This window comes from Dipodomys merriami, unplaced genomic scaffold, assembly GCF_024711535.1.
Source record: "Dipodomys merriami isolate MVZ:Mamm:240054 unplaced genomic scaffold, mDipMer1.0.p SCAF_722, whole genome shotgun sequence".
In the NCBI taxonomy this organism is placed as follows: Eukaryota; Metazoa; Chordata; class Mammalia; order Rodentia; family Heteromyidae; genus Dipodomys; species Dipodomys merriami.
In genome coordinates, this window is record NW_027206316.1 from 70443 (window position 1) to 90907 (window position 20465).

At 49.0% G+C, this 20465-nt stretch overlaps 2 protein-coding genes across 3 annotated transcripts in view; both read right to left on the reverse strand.

Annotated features, from left to right (window-relative positions):
* Positions 1-136: 136 nt before the first annotated feature.
* On the reverse strand, positions 137-16533 carry LOC138818255 (ral guanine nucleotide dissociation stimulator-like). Its single transcript, XM_070009265.1, has 14 exons — positions 16325-16533; positions 13421-13617; positions 12778-12837; positions 11868-12061; positions 10287-11614; positions 9964-10182; positions 9595-9698; positions 9107-9167; positions 8407-8475; positions 7895-7978; positions 7403-7435; positions 6991-7112; positions 6703-6798; positions 137-6400 (listed from the first exon to the last, which is right to left on the reverse strand). The coding sequence occupies exons 4-14, from the start codon at positions 12031-12033 to the stop codon at positions 6175-6177; spliced, it is 2508 nt and encodes an 835-aa protein (XP_069865366.1). The 5' UTR covers positions 12034-12061; positions 12778-12837; positions 13421-13617; positions 16325-16533; the 3' UTR covers positions 137-6174.
* LOC138818256 (uncharacterized) overlaps positions 16533-20465 on the reverse strand; it is a 43516-nt gene continuing 39583 nt past the window's right edge. For both annotated transcript variants that reach the window (XM_070009267.1, XM_070009266.1), the window contains exons 4-7: positions 20217-20293; positions 17822-17979; positions 17180-17344; positions 16533-16804 (exon numbers count right to left, since the gene is read on the reverse strand). In XM_070009267.1, the coding sequence (XP_069865368.1) occupies positions 17246-17344; positions 17822-17979; positions 20217-20293 (334 nt within the window). In that variant the 3' untranslated portion in view covers positions 16533-16804; positions 17180-17245. The remainder of the gene's footprint in view (positions 16805-17179; positions 17345-17821; positions 17980-20216; positions 20294-20465) is intronic.

Consider the following 20465-nt stretch of genomic DNA (forward strand, 5'->3'; position numbering starts at 1 on the left):
TTGAGTTCAAGGTCTTTGATCCATTTGGAGTTGATTCTGGTGCAGGGTGATATATAAGGATCTAGCTTTAGTTTTCTACATGTAGTTAACCAATTTTGCCAGCACCATTTACTGAAGAGGCTGTCTTTCTTCCATTCTATTGTTTTAGCTTCCTTATCGAAGATTAGATGGCTATAGGTCTGTGGGTTCATTTCTGGGTTTTCAATTCTATTCCATTGAAAATAGGCATTTCTAAACACACCTCTCATTATCATGATTTTGAACCAAGACTGTGACATACTATTGCTTCCCCCCCTTATGCCTCCCCTCCCCAGGGGGGAAAAAAGTACAATGTTACTGTGATCAAACCTGATGATGTGTATAGTAGAAAAGCTCTGCAATTTAAAAACAAACAAAACAAAATCAAAAAAGGAAGTCACATTTGCTCACGATAGTTTCATTTATTTGAGAAGTTACAATAAGTGTATGGATAATTGGAAGACAAGCTTATTGTTTGTAACAAAATAAAACAAATGCAGTGATGTATGGGGCACCTCTAAATGCTTTGAACATTCTGTCTTTACAAAACCACAACTGACTGACCACTCTAGCCAGTCTTACTAAATAACATTGCTTGAAGCACCAACCTATATCACTTATAAAAACTATATACCATACAGTGGATTGTAACAAATACTATTTTCTGTTTAATAATTAGAAATTGGATCTAATTGTCAGCTCACATCAACTTGCTTGATTCTTTGTGCCTTAGGTCTGTGACTACAAAAGATGATTTTGGTGTCTTTCATTCTTTATTTCCAGCCCCTCTTCATCTTCCCTTCCTCCTTTGTTCCATCATTCCTTTCCTCTGACTTTACTTCCTTCCTCTTCTTTCCTCCTTCCTTCTTTGCTTTGTTCCTGTTTCTTTTCCTTTCCCTCCTCGCTTCCTATCTTCCTTCCTTCGTTCCTTCATTCCTTCGTTCCTTCCTTCCTTTCTTCCTTCCCTCTCTCCTCCCTCCCTTTTTCTATCTTGCTTTCTTTTTCCTTTCCCTTCCCTCCCTTCCTTCATTCCTTCCTTCGTTCCTTCCTTCATTCCTTCCTTGCTTCATCTTTCTATCTGTCTGAACTGGAATTTGAACTGAGGAGCCTTGTGCCTATATTGCTGCTTCATCATCTTTCAACCTAAAATTCTTTAACTTGATTTTGTTATGCTGTATTTATATTATTTTCTCTGTTATTTCACATTATCTGGATCTTCTCTATTCTCTTCTTCTCACCCTGCTTTCTATCAACTTTATTCCTGTACATCCTCCTGTTTTTCTCCTTTGCCTAGTTTTGTTCTCAAGTACTATTTTTTTCCAACGAATTTAATTCCCATTCTTCGTAACTATTATCTTATTTCATGGAATATTACCTTACGTCCTGTTTTCATCTACTCTTTTTGGAATTGGGGAATAATTACTTTTGTCTGGGGGCTGCTCTTTTTATTTCCATGGCTGCTTTGTCTGTCAGCTATGGAATGTAGCCGGTTCATCACCCACTAGGAAAACACAAGACGACATAACCCTTGAAATGTTCATTTCACACACACACACACACACACACACACACACACACACAGATTTCATCAAGTCCAGTTGGAGAAATTCCATTCCAAAGAATGATTCCAAGAATGAGGAACATATACAAATACAATGCACCTACCTCTGCCTTCCATACAGCCTGGATTATAGGTGTATCCCATATGCTTAGTTTCCCCATGGAATTGATGGGGTCCTTCCATGATGTGCATGTAAACCTGAGTGACTTAGTCATGCCTGTGCATAATTAGCTTTTACTTGTGTCCCATGTGATCTCACATCACATCTATAGATAGCCCTTTGCAAGACAGCCCAATGCAAGACTTGTCATAGAAGCAGAGAAGAAAAAGATGCTCATGGAAGAGGAAGAAAGATTTCTTCAGTCAAACGGCAGAGGAGGTTAGAGGCTATGAAATGAGCTATTGTGTATTCAGAAATAGCCAGGGATTCTTAGAAGCCTTCCATCTTTAAGACAGAAAAGCAAAGCAGTATGGCCAAAGAAATGAGCCTCAGGTTTTTCTGAACCTATCCATGTTCTGGTGTTGAGCAGATGGCAGCTCTGGAGAGATCTCCGTTAGAAGTAAGGACACCCTGACAAATCGGAATTTGTGGCTCTGTGTTTGTGGCAGAATTCTTGTCTTCTGCAAGTGAGGAGTCAGTCATTTCCTGTAATTTTGTGACTAAAAGCTCTCTGGCCAAGGTCCCAGGAATGCTTCCACCCATTCTTTATCCAAGTCCTTACTCTCAGGTAGGGTTATGAACACTATATTTACTCAAGTCCAATAATGCTGAATATTCTCTCAATTGCTCCAGTCCCATTCCAAGTGTCCAGTAGCCACCTGTGACTATGGGGTTGCAGAGCATTCAGGGGATGTTAGTCACAACAGAAAGTCCTACTGCACAGCAGTGTGCAGATAGAGCTGGCTAGCCTCCTCAACCTATTGTTTCTACCTCCTGTTTCCACATGTAGCATACAAAAGCAGCTCACAGACTCAGGCCAAAACTACCACTTTTGGCATCTTCAGTGGCTGTGACCAAACACCTGACCAAAGCCTGTAAAAGGACAAAAGGATCCTTTTGGTCCAAGGTTTTATGGATTTCCATCCATGGTCACTTGGCCACCTTTCTTTGAGCCTGTGTGGAGGCAGAAATCATGACAAAGCTGTTGAGTTGGTGATGGTCAGGAAGCAGAAATGACATAATGGCAAAGCCAAGGTCCCAACAACCCTTCCCATGGGGACCCCATGACTTCACTTCCTTCTGCTTCTTAAGTAACACCAGAGGCTAGTGGCCAGCCTTGAGCACATGGGCTCTGAAGCAATTTCATAGATACTGGATGGAGCTCAGAAAATTGTATGCTAACATTCCCTGCAGATGTAAACCTCCCAATGATAGAAAAGTGATTGACAGAATGCCTGTAAACTGTGAGACTGGATCTCTCAAGGTCTTTGGAAAGCAGGACACAGTTTAAGGATAACATCCTCTTGCCCATGATGGTGAGGCAGGAATCTCACAGGCCTTTCACTGTAGCTGCCATTGTAGTCTACTAAAATTAGGAGTCTGAACTGAGCAATTTGTCCTTTCGTTGCAGCCTGACTTTGAAGTCTCTGTCCCTGATGACCTCTGTCCACTATAATTCAGTGATTTCAATGGGAACAGAAAGTGAAAATTCCTTGGAGATTACTTCTCAGTGATGCAAGCTAAAGAAAGGAAATGAACTCTATCACTTGGGGGGTAAGGGGAGTCATGAGGACAAACACTGGGAGAACCAGAGGGAAGGGGTGACACTTTTAAAAAGAAACGGACTCAGGGCCTAACTGTAATCCCTCTGTATTTCACCTTTACAATCAAAAGAATCATCTGGATCTCAGAATGAGTGTGAAGCTCAGCCCTTACCTAGAATGATAAAGAAGAAATGGGACAGGTAGCTCCAAGCAGGAATTCCTGTATTATGTACAACGAGGAAGGAGTTAATGAAGTGTGTGGCCCACACATCTCACAACTGAAGCACAAAGGTTTCTGTGTTGAAACCCCAGTATTTCTTCCAGTCCATCTGAAGCTGTGTCTTCAGAAAAGCTGGGGTTGCCACAAGGACATTTGAAAGGGAAGAGCTTTTTCTGCTTCTCATTGTGAACATGAGACCCAGCCCTTCAGTCTCATGGCCTTGGTCCTAAGGCATGGATTGGAGCTATGCATTATCCCTTCCTAACCAATCTCTTATCCATCTCCTCACATCTTCCTTCCACCTACCCTGTGCCCGAAAAACATTACATGAGGTTGGAAACATGACTCATGCATGCAGTCCCAGCTAGTGTGGAGGCAGCCATTGGGAGGATCACAGTTCAGGGCCAGGCTGAATAAAACTGTTAGCATGAGCCCATCTCAAGCAGTGAGCTAGGTGTGGTGACATGCACCTGTGAGTTTAGCTCTGTGGTTGACTGCAGATTCAAAGGATCCTGGTCTAACCTGAACTAGGACAAACCAGGAGGTGCTATGACAGATTTGCCTGAGAGAAGAGTAGGGAGTAAATTACGGGTGTGTTGTGTCACCAACAATGATAAAAACTGACATCATGCAGGGCACTGGTGGTTCATGCCTATAATCCTAGCTCCTCAGGAGGCTGTGATTTGAGGAGCGCAGTTCAAAGGTGATAGAGGGAGGAAAGTCCAAGAGACTCTTATCTAAAATGAACCACCAAAAAGCCAGAAGTGGTAGCCTTGAGCATAAAATTTAGGGGCAGTACCTATGCCCTGGGTTCAAGTCCCAAGATCAACACACACACACACACACACACACACACACACACACACACACACACACACACACACAAAACTAACCTCATTTAAAAGTATGTAAGAATTATTAGGAAAAATACATTAAAATAAGAACAGAAAATTCATCTACTATAGGCAGTGGATCACAGGTCATCTTTAGTAGATGCAATAGCAATACACAACTTCATCTCAAATACATTTTCTGTTTATAAAGAAATCTCTACCAGAAGATTTTCTGCTTATCATCCAATAAAACTGGAAATTCACGATAAGTAGCTGAACGAAAATATCCACTTGAAAAGAGGACACTTCTTTTTAAATGATCTTTGAAGACAAAATTAGAAAGGAGAGGAAAGCTATTTGCAATCTCCTCACAGGAGAAAGGAAACACTTCTCTTTTCAAGTAAACATTGTATCTTCAGGTGTTTCCCCTCTCATCACATCCAGCACTGATGCTGTTAGGTCATTCATTTGGGCAGTGATTCCCTTAGGAAGTTGGGTTGACTATTCTATTCTTGCATCTGATAGAATTTAACATTTTGTGAAATGTTACGTTCATGCAAAAGCTGAACTCCACATGATTTCTGACCATGTAATCTGTCACTGTATGGCCATGGATATGAAGCTTTTAAGTTTTGACCATCTTAAGTTCTGTGTTTGGTTTCAACAGTCTGCAAGGATATCTGGAATGGCAGCGTGTATCTCAGTTGTGTGAGGTTGAAGATCTTAGGCTGTTGAGACACTGAAATTGCAGATGAGTCACAAGCACCTGGCAGGTAATTTACAGTGGAGGATTGAAGCAACATTCCCTTCCCAGATGGTGAGTGTGCATTATCCTCTATTGCTCTCTTGCTGGGCTCCTTTGCTACTGCTCTGTGGATTATTCTAGGAGCATAGTCCTCACTTTCCTTCCTGGTCATGTGTGTCTGCTTGGCCGGATGGACATTTTGTCCACTGGAACTCTGGTATTGTGAAGTAAACACAAAGGGGAAGTGCTCTTGCCATGGCTTTCTTCAACTGTGTAATGGAGAAAAGATAATATATCTTCTTCCTGTAACTGGCATAAGAGCTCAGGAGGGCAACTATTGAAGAATTATTTGAACTCAGTGAAATGATGGGTAAAGAGGATTTATATTCCCTTAGGAATCTGTGAGTGGCTCTGGCATTTGACTGATGTGCTTTCTGTGATCTATGCTGTTTTACATGTTTTCCTGTGTTTTCTTTCATCAGTGTGCTTACGGTTTTAGGGATGTTCTTGGGTTGGAAGAACTGTGATTTTGGTTTGACTGAGTTTAGCACTTCTTGCAGCTCAGCAGTGTCCCCCTGGGTCTGGTGTGGCCTCACTTCGATTTTCCCCCAGGGTCCTGCATGGTGACCCCAAGTCCCTCCCAGCAGGTTGAGGTGGATTCCCTGCCTGCACAGAAGCCAGCAGCTTCCCGCACAGATGATGGCTGTTGCAAAGGAGACGTTTCAACACTGACATTTCCAGGCTTGTGAAACAGTTCTCATGAGAACACCTGACTGAAAGCCTAGCCCCTAGAGGGACCTGCTCTTGCTCATTCTGCAGGAAAAAAAATGAGCTCAAAGCCTGAAAGGATTTCTTCTTAGAACAGAATATGCAGAAGTCTCTGCCATTAACGAAGGCAAAGAAAAGCACCCACCAAAACCTTGCTCTTGTAAAGAAATGGTTTGAACAGGCTATTCGTGTTTCCACATAGGTTTTTAATCTAAATGACCTGACATTTGAGTCTTTGTGCATTGTGCAATGCATTTCCCATAACTCATTGGAGAATGATTTTCTCTGGTTGGAGTCCAGGCATCTGGGCTGAATAAAGGACAGCCTAGGATAGAGCCCCATGCCCAGCTCTCTTGGTGGGCTGGGGGCTCAGGAACGGCAAGATTCCCTCATATTCTGTCATCTTTGCCATGTTGCAGTGTGAAGAAGGCTTGGGTGAGCAGCTCAAGTGCACGCTGGGTACATGGCTGCCCCTTCCACCGCTGAGCTGTTCATTTGTCTCCCACTGGGAGCTGCCATTGTCACTGAGCTTTCTTGTTGAAGCCTGGCAACTGAATGGAGAGATTGCCTTAATTCCAGGGCTTCCCTGAGCCCACAGGGCTGTCCCACACCCACTGCCCTCTGGGCTTGAGGCAGCCTTCATTAATGTTCATTTGCAAGTAGCCATGTGCCCAATCCTCTGAGGACCACCGTGGGACCCCAATGAAGGAAGTGAGGTGGGCAGAGGTCAGGCCACACCACCCAGACAAAGGCTTGTGTGGCAGTTGGTGGGAGGGCAGCCCCAGCTCATCAGGCTGCCTGTCCCACCACCCAGACCCTGGGGAGTCCCTGGCCCCTGGGCCAATGTACTTACTTTCCTGAGCGCTTCCGCAGGGGAGGGCTCCTCTTGTTGTTCCTGCTCAGGACAAGTACCCGGCGGGGAGGCTCCAGCTCCCTGGATAGCTTGGAGCTAAGACAAGAAGTAGCTGGTTGGACAGCAGGCTCCACCCTGGGGGTTCCCTCCCAGGGGCCCTGGGGACTCAGGAGCTCATACACCCTTCCTTCAACAGGTCTGGTGGGAGGCTGACTCAGGCAACAGGCTCTCATGGACTGGTGCTGGGGATTCCCATGTTTGTTGCCCCCATTGCCTACCCCAGCTCACCTTTCCAATTGATTCAGGTGGTTCATATTATTAAACCAAGATACGAACTTCATGTCAGGAACTACCTCGAGCTCCTTACATGAGCCCTGTAGTTCCTTGACCAGGGCCATCACCTTGAATTCCTGGTTGAGAGAAAGGACACAGTGGTGATGGACCTGGACCAGGGCAAGGTAGGCCAGGCAGCTGACTTCAGGTCTTCACTTGGCTTCACTCTTGTCTCTCCCCAACACACTCGCCTTTCTCTACTGAGATCCAGTGCCCAACCCCAGGAAGCTGTCCTAGATCCCCAGCTCAAGGCCCCATCTCCTGACCTCTGGAGGACAAGTAATGTGACCATCCACATCAGAGAGAAGGAAGGACCTAAGGGACCCGCACAGCTGGCTGCCTGCAGAGGAAGGTGTCATTTTCTCACCTCTCGTCGTCTTTTTATGTTCAGCCAAGAGCCCTGCAGAGCAAAGAATATGTGCTAAGAAAATGCTGTTTCCACTTGGCGCCCTACCAAGTCCTTCCAGCAGAGGGCAGGCTGGGTGCACAGCTGGACTAGGATTGCTCTCAGTCTAGGGCAGGGATGCCAGGGGCCTGAGGACAGGTTGCTCACTGCTCAATTCTCTGTGGACATGGCAGAGACTGAGGCTTCAGGGACAAGGCCATGCTATTCCCACATGCTATGTCAGCTTGAGCACCTGCTGTCACACTGCCACCCTCACTGACCTCCCTCTGAGACATGGCCAAATGTCATCAGCAGCACTGAGGTCTGAGGGCATAGGGCATCATAAGTAGGATTGCTGTGGTGCTTGGCACTCTGGGGCTGGGGAAGACGTGGGCTCTTGCTGGAGGCCAAGGGGCAGGGAGAGGCTCTTTGTCCCCAATCTGCTTTCCCAGGGCTGGGGCCCTGTTCACTCACATCCTTGGAATCTTGGTCTTTGTGCAGTGAGGCCAGGTGACTGAGGATGGTGCCCAGGTAAGGGACTGTGCCCTCGGGATACTCCTGTGGCATTGGGTGCAGAAAAATCAGAAGGGTCCTGTTAAGCTCCTCGCAAGAACCCGACTTACCCCAGTCCCATGGAGCCATCTATCTAGCAGAACTTGGGGCAAGACAGGCTCATTCCTCAATGATCCACCCTCTACCCCATACCAAAGACACAGCCCTGCATGGGGAAATCCATCTGGCCTGGTCCCCTCCAGGGCTGACACTTGACACCCATGCAAGGTCTGTGGCCCTGCCCTTCACCTGCTCCTGTGCTCTTGCATTCCTTACTGTGGTGGCTGCAATGCATTCCTGCAACATGCCATCTGAGCAGAGGCAGGGTGTAATGGGGCAATAAGGGAGTGGGCCAACTGGTCGGTTGTGTTGGGGGAAGCCCCTCAACTCCTCCTTCTAGGAAGCCCCTGGTCTCAGGCTCGCACACTACTCACCAGTTGCTGAGGCTTCCTGAGGCCTCTCTTGAGTTTCTTCCAGAGGGTCCTGTGTTTGGGCTCTTGCCTCTGGCAGCATTGGGCATGGGAGTAAAAAGCTTTCATTCTCTAACCATTCAATCTTCCAGAGTCCCTTCTTTCCATGGGGTGTGACAGCTTTGGCTTGGGCCTTTAGATCTCAGGCTCCTTGTGACCATCAGCACTGTAGCCCTGGGCAGGCTAGAGAGCCTGGCAGGGCCTGTCTCCAGGGTGGATGTGGACATTTGCGTGCCCTAAAAGATGTTTCTGTGGCTGCCTGGTCTGGAGGAACCCGCTGACCCACGTGACTGGCAAGGCTTCCCTCCTGGGATGGGAAGGCCACCCAGAAACCAAGCCAGGGCCTGGCTTGGCGGTGCCAGGCAGGCAGGTTGTAGAGAGGCAGCCTCATCACAGGCCACACTCAGGAGGAAGCTGGACAGGAAAGTGGACATCCCCAATCCTATCACTTCCTCCAACCTCCTCAGGCACCCAGCTTGCCTCCTCTTCCACTGACTCCATTGGGTCCCCAGGGGCCTCCTGTTCCCATACAATCTATCCTAGCCCCAAGCCCATGATGGATGCTTCTAGACAAGCTATGTTGGATACTCTCCTAGAATTCCATCAGAAAGCAAATCCTCGCCCGCCCTCCCTGGACCAAAAGTTATTCTGGGGCTCATACCACCTTGTACACCTGCTCGTGGCAATACATCTTCTTCAGCTCCTGGAACGTCTTCCGACTCTCCCTGGAGGAGGGACAGAGACAAGGTGACAGATGGGAGAGGGCGAGAGAGGGGAGGAGTGTGAATGCATTGCCCATTTTGGGGCAGGACTTCATCCTAATGGGAACAGAGCTGTGCAAGGAGATCCACTGTGATCCTAAGGTCACATGGTTTGGAGCCAAGTCTTGAGGGGAAACCTCCAGTTTCACCCAATTTCCAGTGTGGTTTTGTTTGGAAGAGCACTGCACAGACGGGTGTGGGCATGTTGTGTCCGAAGGAAAAAGTATGGCACAAAAGGAATCCCAACCACACAGGCAAATCCTAAGCAAGGTCATAGGTGTCTGAGTTGGGCAGAGCCGCAGTCCCTGCCATGGGGAATTGCCACTGGGCTCCCAGATGAGGGACGCTAGGCTGAGGAAGCAAGGGTTGCCCAGGAGAAAGGTGCACCCACCTGCCAATCAATCTCCACGTCTTCTTCAGGCCTTGGAGCTGGCTGCTCTGCAGAGCACACATGATGGGAACGAGGGTGCAGCTGTTCCTCAGAAGGTGGCACTCCTAGGAGTGAAGAATGGGTGAGGAGAGCTGTGGAGGAAACTCCTGGGCTCCTGCTTGGCCTGGGGCTGGGCCTTTGTTACTAGGCTGAACTGGGACAGCTTGGGGGAGGGGAATGACAGTGGAAGCAGGGCAGGAATGCACACAGCCCAAGTGAGGGCAGAGTAGGAGGAGGGCTGTAGGTTAGGCAGAGGCTGTGAGGGAGCAGGCAGCCCCCTGGTGGGAGTGGGAAAGGGAAGAAGAGCCCCCGGGCCCCTCCTGCTCATACCAGAGCCACCTCTATCCAGTGCTGCACCACTTGGGCTCTCTCTGCTGCCTCCATGCTGTGGTCCCCGAGGCACGTGGTGATCACACAACTGGAGACCTGCTCACAGTGCTCCAGTATGGGAAGCAGAGTGGGTGCCAGGCGCTCCAGACACTCCTTTTGGTCAGCATGGACATACACATAAGTCAAAAGGTGGTAAGGAAGGAGTTTTTTGAACAGTTTCTGAAAAGATGAAATGAATGGTCAGCATGACTCTGCCCTGAGGCAGGTGTGGCAGTAGAGGTGCAAAGGAAAGCCCATACGCCCAGCCCTGCCAAGCTACTTACGATGGCCATGATGGAGAACTGATCTGCCTTCTCTTCGGGCAGCCAATCTAGCACTCGACCTGTCTCCTCATCACTGTCTAATTCCATCATGTCTAATTCCATCCGGGATGGCCCCCTGGAGGAAATCTGCACATCCTCCATCTCCACACACTCCCAGGGAGCTGGGTCTGTTTCCGCAGGCCTGTCTGCCGCGCTAGCTGGTGGGCGAGCAGGCTCTTCCTCAGCAGCACAGGGCAGAGCACCATCGGCGTCTTCAGCCACTGGCGGCTCAAAATAAGTAACTGGATGAATGTCCCCTCCTAAGCCTGTGTCAGCTTCCAGCTGCACAGATGGGACGGGTGCTACATCCCGGCTGGGCGGCAGAGGCTCCTGTGCGGGTGGCTCTGGCTGCTCAGCACCAGACTCAAGGCAGTCAGCCTCTCCAGCAAGGGGGCAAGACTGCACTTGCTTCCCAGATGGACCGAGAGACTCCACTTGCTCCCCAGATGGACCGAGAGACTCCCCTTGCTCCCCAGATGGACCGAGAGACTCCCCTTGCTCCCCAGATGGACCGAGAGACTCCACTTGCTCCCCAGATGGACCGAGAGACTCCACTTGCTCCCCAGATGGACCCAGAGACTCCACTTGCTCCCCAGATGGACCGAGAGACTCCACTTGCTCCCCAGATGAACCCAGAGACTCCACTTGCTCCCCAGATGGACCCAGAGACTCCACTTGCTCCCCAGATGGACCGAGAACAGACTCCAGGCTTTCATCTCCTGGAGCCTCTAGCTCTGGCCCTGAGCTGCTCACTACAATAGGTTTGGAGGGCTCTGGTTGAACTGCAGATGCGTCTCCTTCTTGGGCGGGTTGCAGAATTGGGTCACACTGGCCTTCAGGCAGCTGAGCTTCTGGAGTGGGCACTGGCATACCCTCATCACTGGCATGTATTGGTGCATCAATGGCTGGCTCTAGAGCCATTGCTACCACTGGGCTAAGTGCCCCTGGCACTGAGGGATCAGCCATTCTTCCTTCATTTGATAGAACAAGACTTGAGTATTGCAGGTCAAGATCCAGACTTGGTGCTGGAGATGGTGCAAGGCTGTGGGCCATTGGCTGACCTGCAGGTGGATTGATCTCTTCGGTCACAGTTGATCGAGGTGAGTCAGAACATCCGTCTGCATGGGGTTCTTGTTGGCGCTCCACTGCAGCTCCTGGAGCTGAGGGGGCCTCTGAGGCTACAGCTAGCTCCAGCTCTGACTGACATGGTAGTACTGCTTCTACGCAGGGTGTTGGAGCCAGTGGTTGGACGGTGATTTTCTCATAAAGCCTGGCAGTTGGTGGAACAGCTGCAAGAAAAGATCCCCTACAGCACTGCCTTCCCCTCAGTCATTCCTACGGCCACGAGACCCCTGCCTGCTGAGAAGCCCTAGTCCCTGGACTCCACCCCAGGAAGCCCTGCCAGGACAGGTTTCATGCCACGGCATCCAGGTTCCCTGGCTGTCCTGTTGATGGCCCCATGGTAGCATGGGAGCTGCCTTCAGGTGGACAAAGCTTGGAATCCCACACCTGTTCTCTCCTTTGCCAGCCCATGCTACTCACCCTCCAGCTCTGGCTTCTTGAGAAGCATGTGCTCCAGCTGGCTGAGCAGAAAGCGGGCCTGCTGCTCCTCAACAGAGCCAGGCATATTGAGGTGCAGATATGTTACCAGGTGTTGCAGGCAGGACGTGTCCGGTGCTCCAGTGAAGTCTTCTGGGTACTCCCTCATCCAGGAGCCCAGTATGAAGGAGAAGGCTCTAGGTGCAGAGGGAGAAGCAGCAGAGTCAGAGGCTGGGCCTACCCTCCTTTCAGACCCCCTCAAACACAGGTGTATGAATTGGGCTCCTGGGCCTGCTCATGCCCATAGCCCATAACGAGCCTGGTCACCTGGCTGCACTACACACATTGTCTACACAAGGGATGCGACTAGACCTACATCACAGATGAAACCACCCCACCCACACCCACTGCCTGGTGTCCCTGGGCATGCTCCCCAAACTGTCATCTCTGGGGTGCTTTGTCCTGTTGCTTGTTATCTCCAGAACCCAGAATCTCCTCACTTGGGCAGCCTCTAGTGGCCTCTAGTGGCCTCCTGTTCACATAGAGCCAGGTGTCAACAGTCTTGTCCTGACTCTCAACCCAAACAGCACATCCTGGCCCTTGAGCACTCACTGAGGCCCCTGGAATCTCAGGGCATTGTCCATGATGGCGCAGTGTGGCCCTCCCCGTTCTGTGTGGTCCTGAGGATTCCCAGGGCAGGCAAATGGGACTGGGTTGGTCACATGCCAGAGGCTTCTCCCACCCTCCATAGGCACAGAACAAGCACACACAATCCCTGCAGGGACACATTTCTACCTGGACTTGAGCCTTCCCCTCAGGAATCTCAATTTCCCTTTGCCCAGGCCTCCCAAAGCCAGCTCTTTGCAACCACCCCGAAGACACATGCCCTCCCTCCTCCCCCAGGCACACTCACCGCTGCAGGTGCTCCTGCGCGCCTGCCTTCTCCTCCTCATAGTCCTCAAAATGACTGTATCTAGGGGACACCATGAGAATGTCAAACATACTGTGTCTGCACATGATGTCTACAGTCCCAGTGGTCTCTCTGAGCACAGGATGGAGCTCAGGATGACAAGGATTTCCCTGTTCTTTCACTGAGTGGTGTCAAGCGTCTGGAAATGCATCCCCACACAAGATGATGAGCCCATTAGCTTCCTCCCCCACACACACCTCAATGGGCATGGGGTTTCTCAGTGTTTCCCCTGGGCTTCCTAGTGAGGTTCAGGTAGGTCAAGATGCCCAGATGGAACATCCACCACCACTGTCAATTTGGAAAATGCTTTTCTTGAGGTCTTATTCATAGGAGGCCTCGATGTAGAGAGGGGGTCTTCATGAGAGAGGGGCTTCTCCCAGCTGCGCCCACATCCCTGCGCTCCCTAGTGTGTAAGGTCATGATGTGGACAGGCCTGTTCAGGACCCATCCCACCACTCCAGCCTCAGGCAGTGAGGATGTTGCTCCTAGCATGCCAGTAGTCAAGATCCAAGCAGATCCTCACTGGTGCAGCACATGCCAAGGCCTAGCCAATGGACCCATCCCTAGGATCAGAGGTGGCACTTACCTGTTGAACAGAAGGTTCAACACGTGATGGGCAGTCGTGAAAGTGCGGTATGTCCCCAGAAATACTGGGATAAACACAGCATCTCCGAATAGCAGGGCAGGCACTAAGTGGTCTACTAGCTTCTCCACTTTACCTCCCTGCAGGTATCCTGCTTTGCAGGGATCAGGAAGGGTGGGGGCTAAAACCCACTCTAATTCCTGTGAAGAAATGAGACACAGTTAAACATAGAAACAGCAGCACACTGGGAAAAGGCTCAGGGCCATACCATGAAAATAACCTGGGGACACACACACACAGACACACACACACACACACACACACACACACACACACACACACACACTTTCACCCCACTCAAGAATGTAAACACATAGCGTCTGAGGCTGCCAGAAGGTAGTAGGTTAGGGGACTCGCCCTCCCTCCACACCCTCCTTCTTCCTTGATTCACCCGTGGGATACATGGTGTATTTCTTCTCAGGCGACTGGGACAAGGGATGACCCAGCGTCTTCGAACAATATCGAACTCGCTCTGTGGCGCTGTTCTGTGGAATAGCGGGCAACAGCAGGAGAACATCCTGCTGTCCCTCCGCTGTCCATACAGCTCAGCTGGTTCAGCTGGTAACCAGCACCAACTCCTGCTGGCCCTTTGTGACGTCATTTCTGGAGATAACATCATCAATGAAGGGAAGTCCCCTCTTCTGAACTCAGCCTCAGACCACACCTCTGCAAATGTCCCCTGGGTGCTAGCTGGGCCCCATGGCAGGGCAGGAGCCAAACGAGACACACTCCACATACACAACCAACTGTCCTCTGTCTAGTTAATGTCATGGTTATGAGGACACACTTAATGAGTTCCCACCAGATCCCTCCTACCAGTTTAAATGTCTCCTCATGTACAAGTGCCTGTGCTTGCCTGCCTCCGCCAGTCACCCATTCATTCCTAGTGCTTCCACCCAGCACCTGCTTGAGCATATCCTACGCTGAATAAGACCCAGTATCTATCCAATGCTTGGGAACCCTACAGCTCGTGTCAGTCATTTTCACTGCACTCTACATTGTAGAGATTCAGTCCCTGCACATGGTGTCTAGACAGAGAATAAACTGCAAACCACTTGTCCTTGCCTAGGCCTCTCTTTCCTGTAGTAGGAGCCTCCAGGAGGAGGATACCAAGTTCAAGGAGGATACCTAGGCAAGAGATTCTATCTCAAATCCATGCAAGCCAACAATGAACGACAAAGCAAAAGGAAAGGCAACATCTGAGCTCTATGTGGGGGTGAGAATTTCACAAGTGCACACACAGATGAGGTCTTCTCTATTTGGAAGCCTACCCAGGAGAGACTCCTTTGTTCAACACACCTATTGAGAGAGGTACACACATGACCTCACATGGACACATAGACACAGATTCATCCACACAGACACAGTGGCACACGTCTGTGTTCATTCATATGGGTCCTCACATGCGCATATTGGAGCTCTGCCTGCCACAAGGTCTGTGTGCGAATGAGAGGGTGGGTGAGAGATGGGAAGCTGAAAAGAATGGGGAGTTTGTTCAGTGTCCTGTAGCCTCAGCTCTCTACTCTTCTGGAGAGTCAGAGAGCGTGGCGGCCTGGGATCCAAGAGAATTTGAGGCCAATCTCTGGGCTCATTTGGTGGGCTGATGGAGTGACCAGTGTGGGCATGGAGAGCCCGTGATTTCTGCACCATGTTCACTGAGGTAGAGGTGGAAAGGGCACAAAGGGATCGGGCTACCAGAGTGGATTGGGCGCCACTCAGCTCCTAGGGCTGAGAATTTTCGGCTGCCACTGGGCATGGGAAGAGGAGTTAGAGAGCAGCCTGGACGTGGAGTTTGTTGATGTGGAGAAATGTGGAGATGGGAGTCCTTTACTTTTCAAGCAACAGGGGAAGTGGACAGGCGACTCCACCACGGGGATCCCGGCAGGGGAGGGAGAACCTTGGCATCCTTTGCCTCTAGATTCCTAGGTGTGCCCTACTCTGTCTGCTCCTTCCCTAGGTCCACCATCTCCCTTGCTCAAGATGTCACAGTCAGGGCTGAGAAGGTGGCTCAGTGGTACAGTGCTTGCCTTGCATGCCTGAGTCCCTGGGTTCGAATCCTCAGGACCACATAAGCAGAAAAAGCCAGAAGTGGCGCTATGGCTCAATTTGTAGAGCACTAGCCTTTAGTTGAAGAGCTGAGGTACAGCACAGAGGCCAAGTTCAGGCCCCATGACTGAAAACAAAAATGTCACAGTCAGTGCCCAAGACTCTGATGATGGCAACTTATGCTCACTGGCATGGTTCGTGCATGCAGGGCCAAGGAGGTCTATGCATTCAGCCTGACTGGGAGCCATGGTGGGGGCTTTTTCATGGGAAACAGAGGCCGGGGTTTCCTGCTCTAAAGCCACCCAACAGGAGCCCTTGAGGCAACCCTCCAATGTGGTTTCCACCTCCATCACCAGGACCATGTTACTGGTCCTGCCGACCATGGCGCTGATCCTGCCATCTATCCTGATGACACAGTCCCTGACTCCTCCTGCCTGCTCTGAGGAAGTGACCACTGTGTGAGGGCTGCAGGGAGAATCCAGGCCGAGGACATTGATTTGATATATCTGTGCTTATTATTTTATACCATTATAGACTTAACCATTTTTAATTTCCAAAGGCTAATATACCAGTGACAATTGTCCACCTCTTAGGATGGTGGGGAAAAACTAATGGAACCAGAAGTATGGCACAATCAATTCAGCTCCACCATGGTATGGACTTTCTTTGTACACAACTCCAAATCTCACTCCCACGATTGGTAGCGGCATACTCATCCTCTTTCTCCAACATGTTTAATGGTAAGAATGGAAGCAAACAGCCGAGAACATCCAACTGTGATGTGGTGCTGGTGGTACCCACCGCTTCTTCTCCTACTGCTCCAAGCAGCAGCACCTCTGCACCACCTCTGCCAGCACCAGGCAGTGCAGGATGAGCTTCCTTTCTGCAGCCAGTTCCTTCTAAAGACCTGGCCCCAGAGCTTCTGCACAGATTTGACTCTTTCTGGAACCTGTTCTTGCTGACACCTCCATTTGGTACATTCTCCAGGGATCCAGATTTGAAATGGAACCTTCAACGTCTGTTGCTTTGAAGACAGGCCCTTTCTCCTCAAGCCAGGTTAGCAGATTGTAAAAAGACAGGAGAAGCCTCACTTTAGACAGCGCATGGTGGGGAGCAGGTGGGAGGCTTGCCCACCTTCTGCAGACATGGCCTCACTGTGCACTCAGCTTCCTTGCAGCTGTGGCTCAATGTGGCAGCTCAGTGACAGCCAGATGTCCCTCACGCCACAGGCCATCGGCATTCTTAGTGCTCTTCTCATCACATTCTCATGACTCTCTCAACCTAAACATGCCAGAAAATACCAACAATTGGGCCCAAAGCAGACAGGGTCCTCTGGTTCCCTTCTGTTTCCCACTGAAGCTCCCATCAGAGCTCCTGAAAACCTACAAAGTATGTAAAACGCCACTTCTCCAAATTGTGACCCCTTTCTCTGGGTTGTTTCTCTTCCGATAGCAGGGAAGAGCTACGATGTCTGCCTGTGCAACAGTGAGGACATTTTCCTGGGTAAATTCTGTCCCAAAGGAAGGGTCTGGTTCATTCATAACCTGAGTATGTATGGCAACTGATGCTACCCAGTCCACTGGAGCCAGGCCTGGGCTCACTGAGGGGGTTCCTCTTTGACATCACTCATGAATATTTACAAATGCAACTACTCACCAACCAGGGCACTGGCAATTCATTCTTCTCTTTGCAGGAAGCCACATCCACACCTGTGTCAGCATGTCAGCACATGCTTTGTAGGCATGGCCAAGGTGGTGATTTTGGAGCAAGTCCTGAAGAACCAGACAGGGCCCGTGCCTCCTTCCCCAGCATCCTGAGGACCTGAATACAGGTGTTTTTGTCACTACTTCTAAATTGGATATCTGCATGAGTTGGTCTTGAACAAACTGAATACATACTTTGACAAAATTTAAACACAGCCAATAAATTAGTAAGGACTATGGTATGTGAGGACTGTGAGAAGATGCAGACAGTACCATGTGTGGTCTATACTTGTTTCTGTGTGCTTCCCGCATGGCTGGGGAGAATGCACACAGTGTGAGGACCGCAGAAAGGCAACTGGAGTGAGGACTGAAAATCCCTGGATCAGTTACTAGTTGAACAGGAAATGTTGCCTTGGTCCTTTGCTTGTGGACTTAGCTGGGGAGGTGCTGGGAACTTAGCAGTTGGGACCTAGTGCAATAGATCACTGGTTAAGTGTCTGTCCTGCCCCTTCCTGTACTGTGCAGCCTGCTTTGGCTGCATGACAGAAGCAGCCTCTGCCATTGCTCACTGCTGATGAGATGATGTCTGACTTACCACAAGCCTCTCACAACCAAGCCTGGACTGAAGAGGCCGGAAGCAAGCCAAAACACTCCTTTCCTCCTTGAAACAGTTTCTCTCAGTCACTTGTTGTAGACAAGGAAAGTCTAACAGCATCCATGCAAAGTTTCTTGACTTCTGTGCCTCAGTTGCCCCTTCAAGGAGTCAGTATACAGACTGAGTCAGAAAACACTTGTAAAAGGCCAGACCGTTCCCTAGCAGGGTAATATATAAGGATTCCACTTCTGAGCATTTACCCAAATGATCACAAACAAAACCATACTAAGGCTACCAGCACAAATATGTTTATCGCAGCATTATTCACCATAGCTGAGATATGGAACCAACCCAGATGTCCCTCAGTAGATGAATTGATCAAGAAAATGTGATATATATATAAATATATATATATATATATATATATATGTGTGTGTGTGTGTGTGTGTGTGTATATACATATACACATATTTAAAATGGAATTCTATGCTTCCATCAGAAAGAATGACACTAACCATTAGTTAGGAAATGGAAAGACTTGGAAAAATCATATTCACTGAAGCAAGCCAGACCCAAAGAAATACAGGCCCCATCGTTTCCCTCATATGCAATACTTAATATACATCTAGCATTATTTTGTCAGATGAGCAGAAAAGCTCAACAGCTATATACATATGACCATAGAAGATGATGCTAGGTGAAATGAACCCCAAGAGGTCTTTCTTTATTGTAGTTTTTAATGCACTATGTGATTATTTGGTTTCCTTTGTATGTTCTTCCCCCTATGGTATATCCCCTGTTTGTCACTCTACTTGATTTTGGTACCCTGAATCTATTTTTTTTTCACCTGTACCCTGAATCTCCTATATACATTTGTATAATTTGGGGAGGGGAAGGGAAATAACAAAACGCTGAAACCAGGACACAGGATGACCCATTGGAACAATGATACTCATAGGACAGTATATTGGAAATTAAATTTACAACTTTCCTTCTGGGGAGGACTGAGGGAGGTGGGGATGGCAAGGGATAGTGAGAGAAGAAGGGCAGGGGTAACAATGCGCAACAAGAAATGTACTCATTGCCGTACTCATATAACTGTAACCCCTCTGTACAGCATCTTTATAATAAAATAAATAAAATAAAATATAAAAAAGAATTGAAAAGGCCAGGCCATGCTACTCATGAGACATTGCCTCCTACTGCATTTGTATAGCAGGGATTGGAGGGATGACCCCTGCTTTTCCAGGCAATTCGTGTGTGTGTGTGTGTGTGTGTGTGTGTGTGTGTGTGTGTGTGTGTGTGTGTGTGTGTGTCATGGGGCTTGAACTCTGGGAGTGGGCACTATCCTCAGCAATTCAGCTCAAGGCGAGCACTCTACCACTTGAGTCACATGCCAATTCCGGTTTTCTGAGAGTCAAGGGGTGTCCTGCCCAGGATTGGCTTTGAACCTTGATCCTCAGATCTCAGCCTCCTGGGTAGCTAGGATTACAGGTGTTAGCCACCGATGCCCGACTTTTTCTAGGCATTTTATGGGCTACTATCATAATCAGCCTGTGTCCTCATTCACTCAACTATACTATCTGAAACTAACTTAAGGAATTCTGTCCCAAGACAACAGTTATCAGTAGCTCTTAAGGTGTGATGATAAGGTCCAGACAGATGCCATGTTTGAGCTCAAATATCTCATTCTAGCAGAATGGGATAAGCTGGAGGGAGAGAGAAAATAACTGGAGACATGCGAAACCATTCCTCCAAGGCACCATCAGAAGCCAGGAGTGTAGTCATTGGCTATGACAGCTAAAAGACATTAGATGTAAATAAACTTTAGGTAATATAAACAGTCTGATCTATCTCAGAATGTTTATCATGTCTTCAGATATGAGGCAGTGAAGAATGGCAACATGTTTCTCACACCTCCATTTCTTCATCAGTAAAGCTACGTGAAGGGAGCTGGGAGCAGGGGTGCAGGCCTAGAGTCCCAGTTACTGGGAAGGCCGAAGTTATGAGGATCACTTGAGTCAACTACATCAGGATCAATCTCTAAATTGAGTATGCAAATAAAGAAGTATACAGTAAAGATTCTAGTACTTGACCTCCGCAACATGCTTCAATTCTATAAGCAACTATTCACTTACTGGACAATGGAGCCAACACAAGTGGGACTACTTTCTAGTCTTTGCAAGCTGTCAGCTCTGCTGCACCTGGACAACTGGCTGTGGCCCTTGGGGTTTTCTCTGTTGTCACCCTTGTATACAATGGACACAGCCTGAAGTCTCCTTCTCATAGGTTTCTCATGACTTACATCTGTCCTTGGTCTCTAGGTGCACAGTCATTTACATATACTGTTCCTCTTCTTGCTCTGCCAAAGTAGCAGACACCAGGAAATGCTTACCCAAGGATACCAGCCAGGTCAGGCGAGAGATGCCACTGAATGCAGGAAAGCCAAACTGCTCTTCGTCCACTGGCCAGCTGTGGGCAATCACAAATGCTGTGAGGACTAGGAAGTAGAGAATGCCTGACAAAGAGCAGGACCCAGGTGCATGGGAGAGCGCATGGACACAGGGACCTTGCCTTACAAGGCAGCCAAATGTAGCCTCAAATAAGAAAGCCTCTTGTAGGTTTGAACTTCAATTTTGCTAGT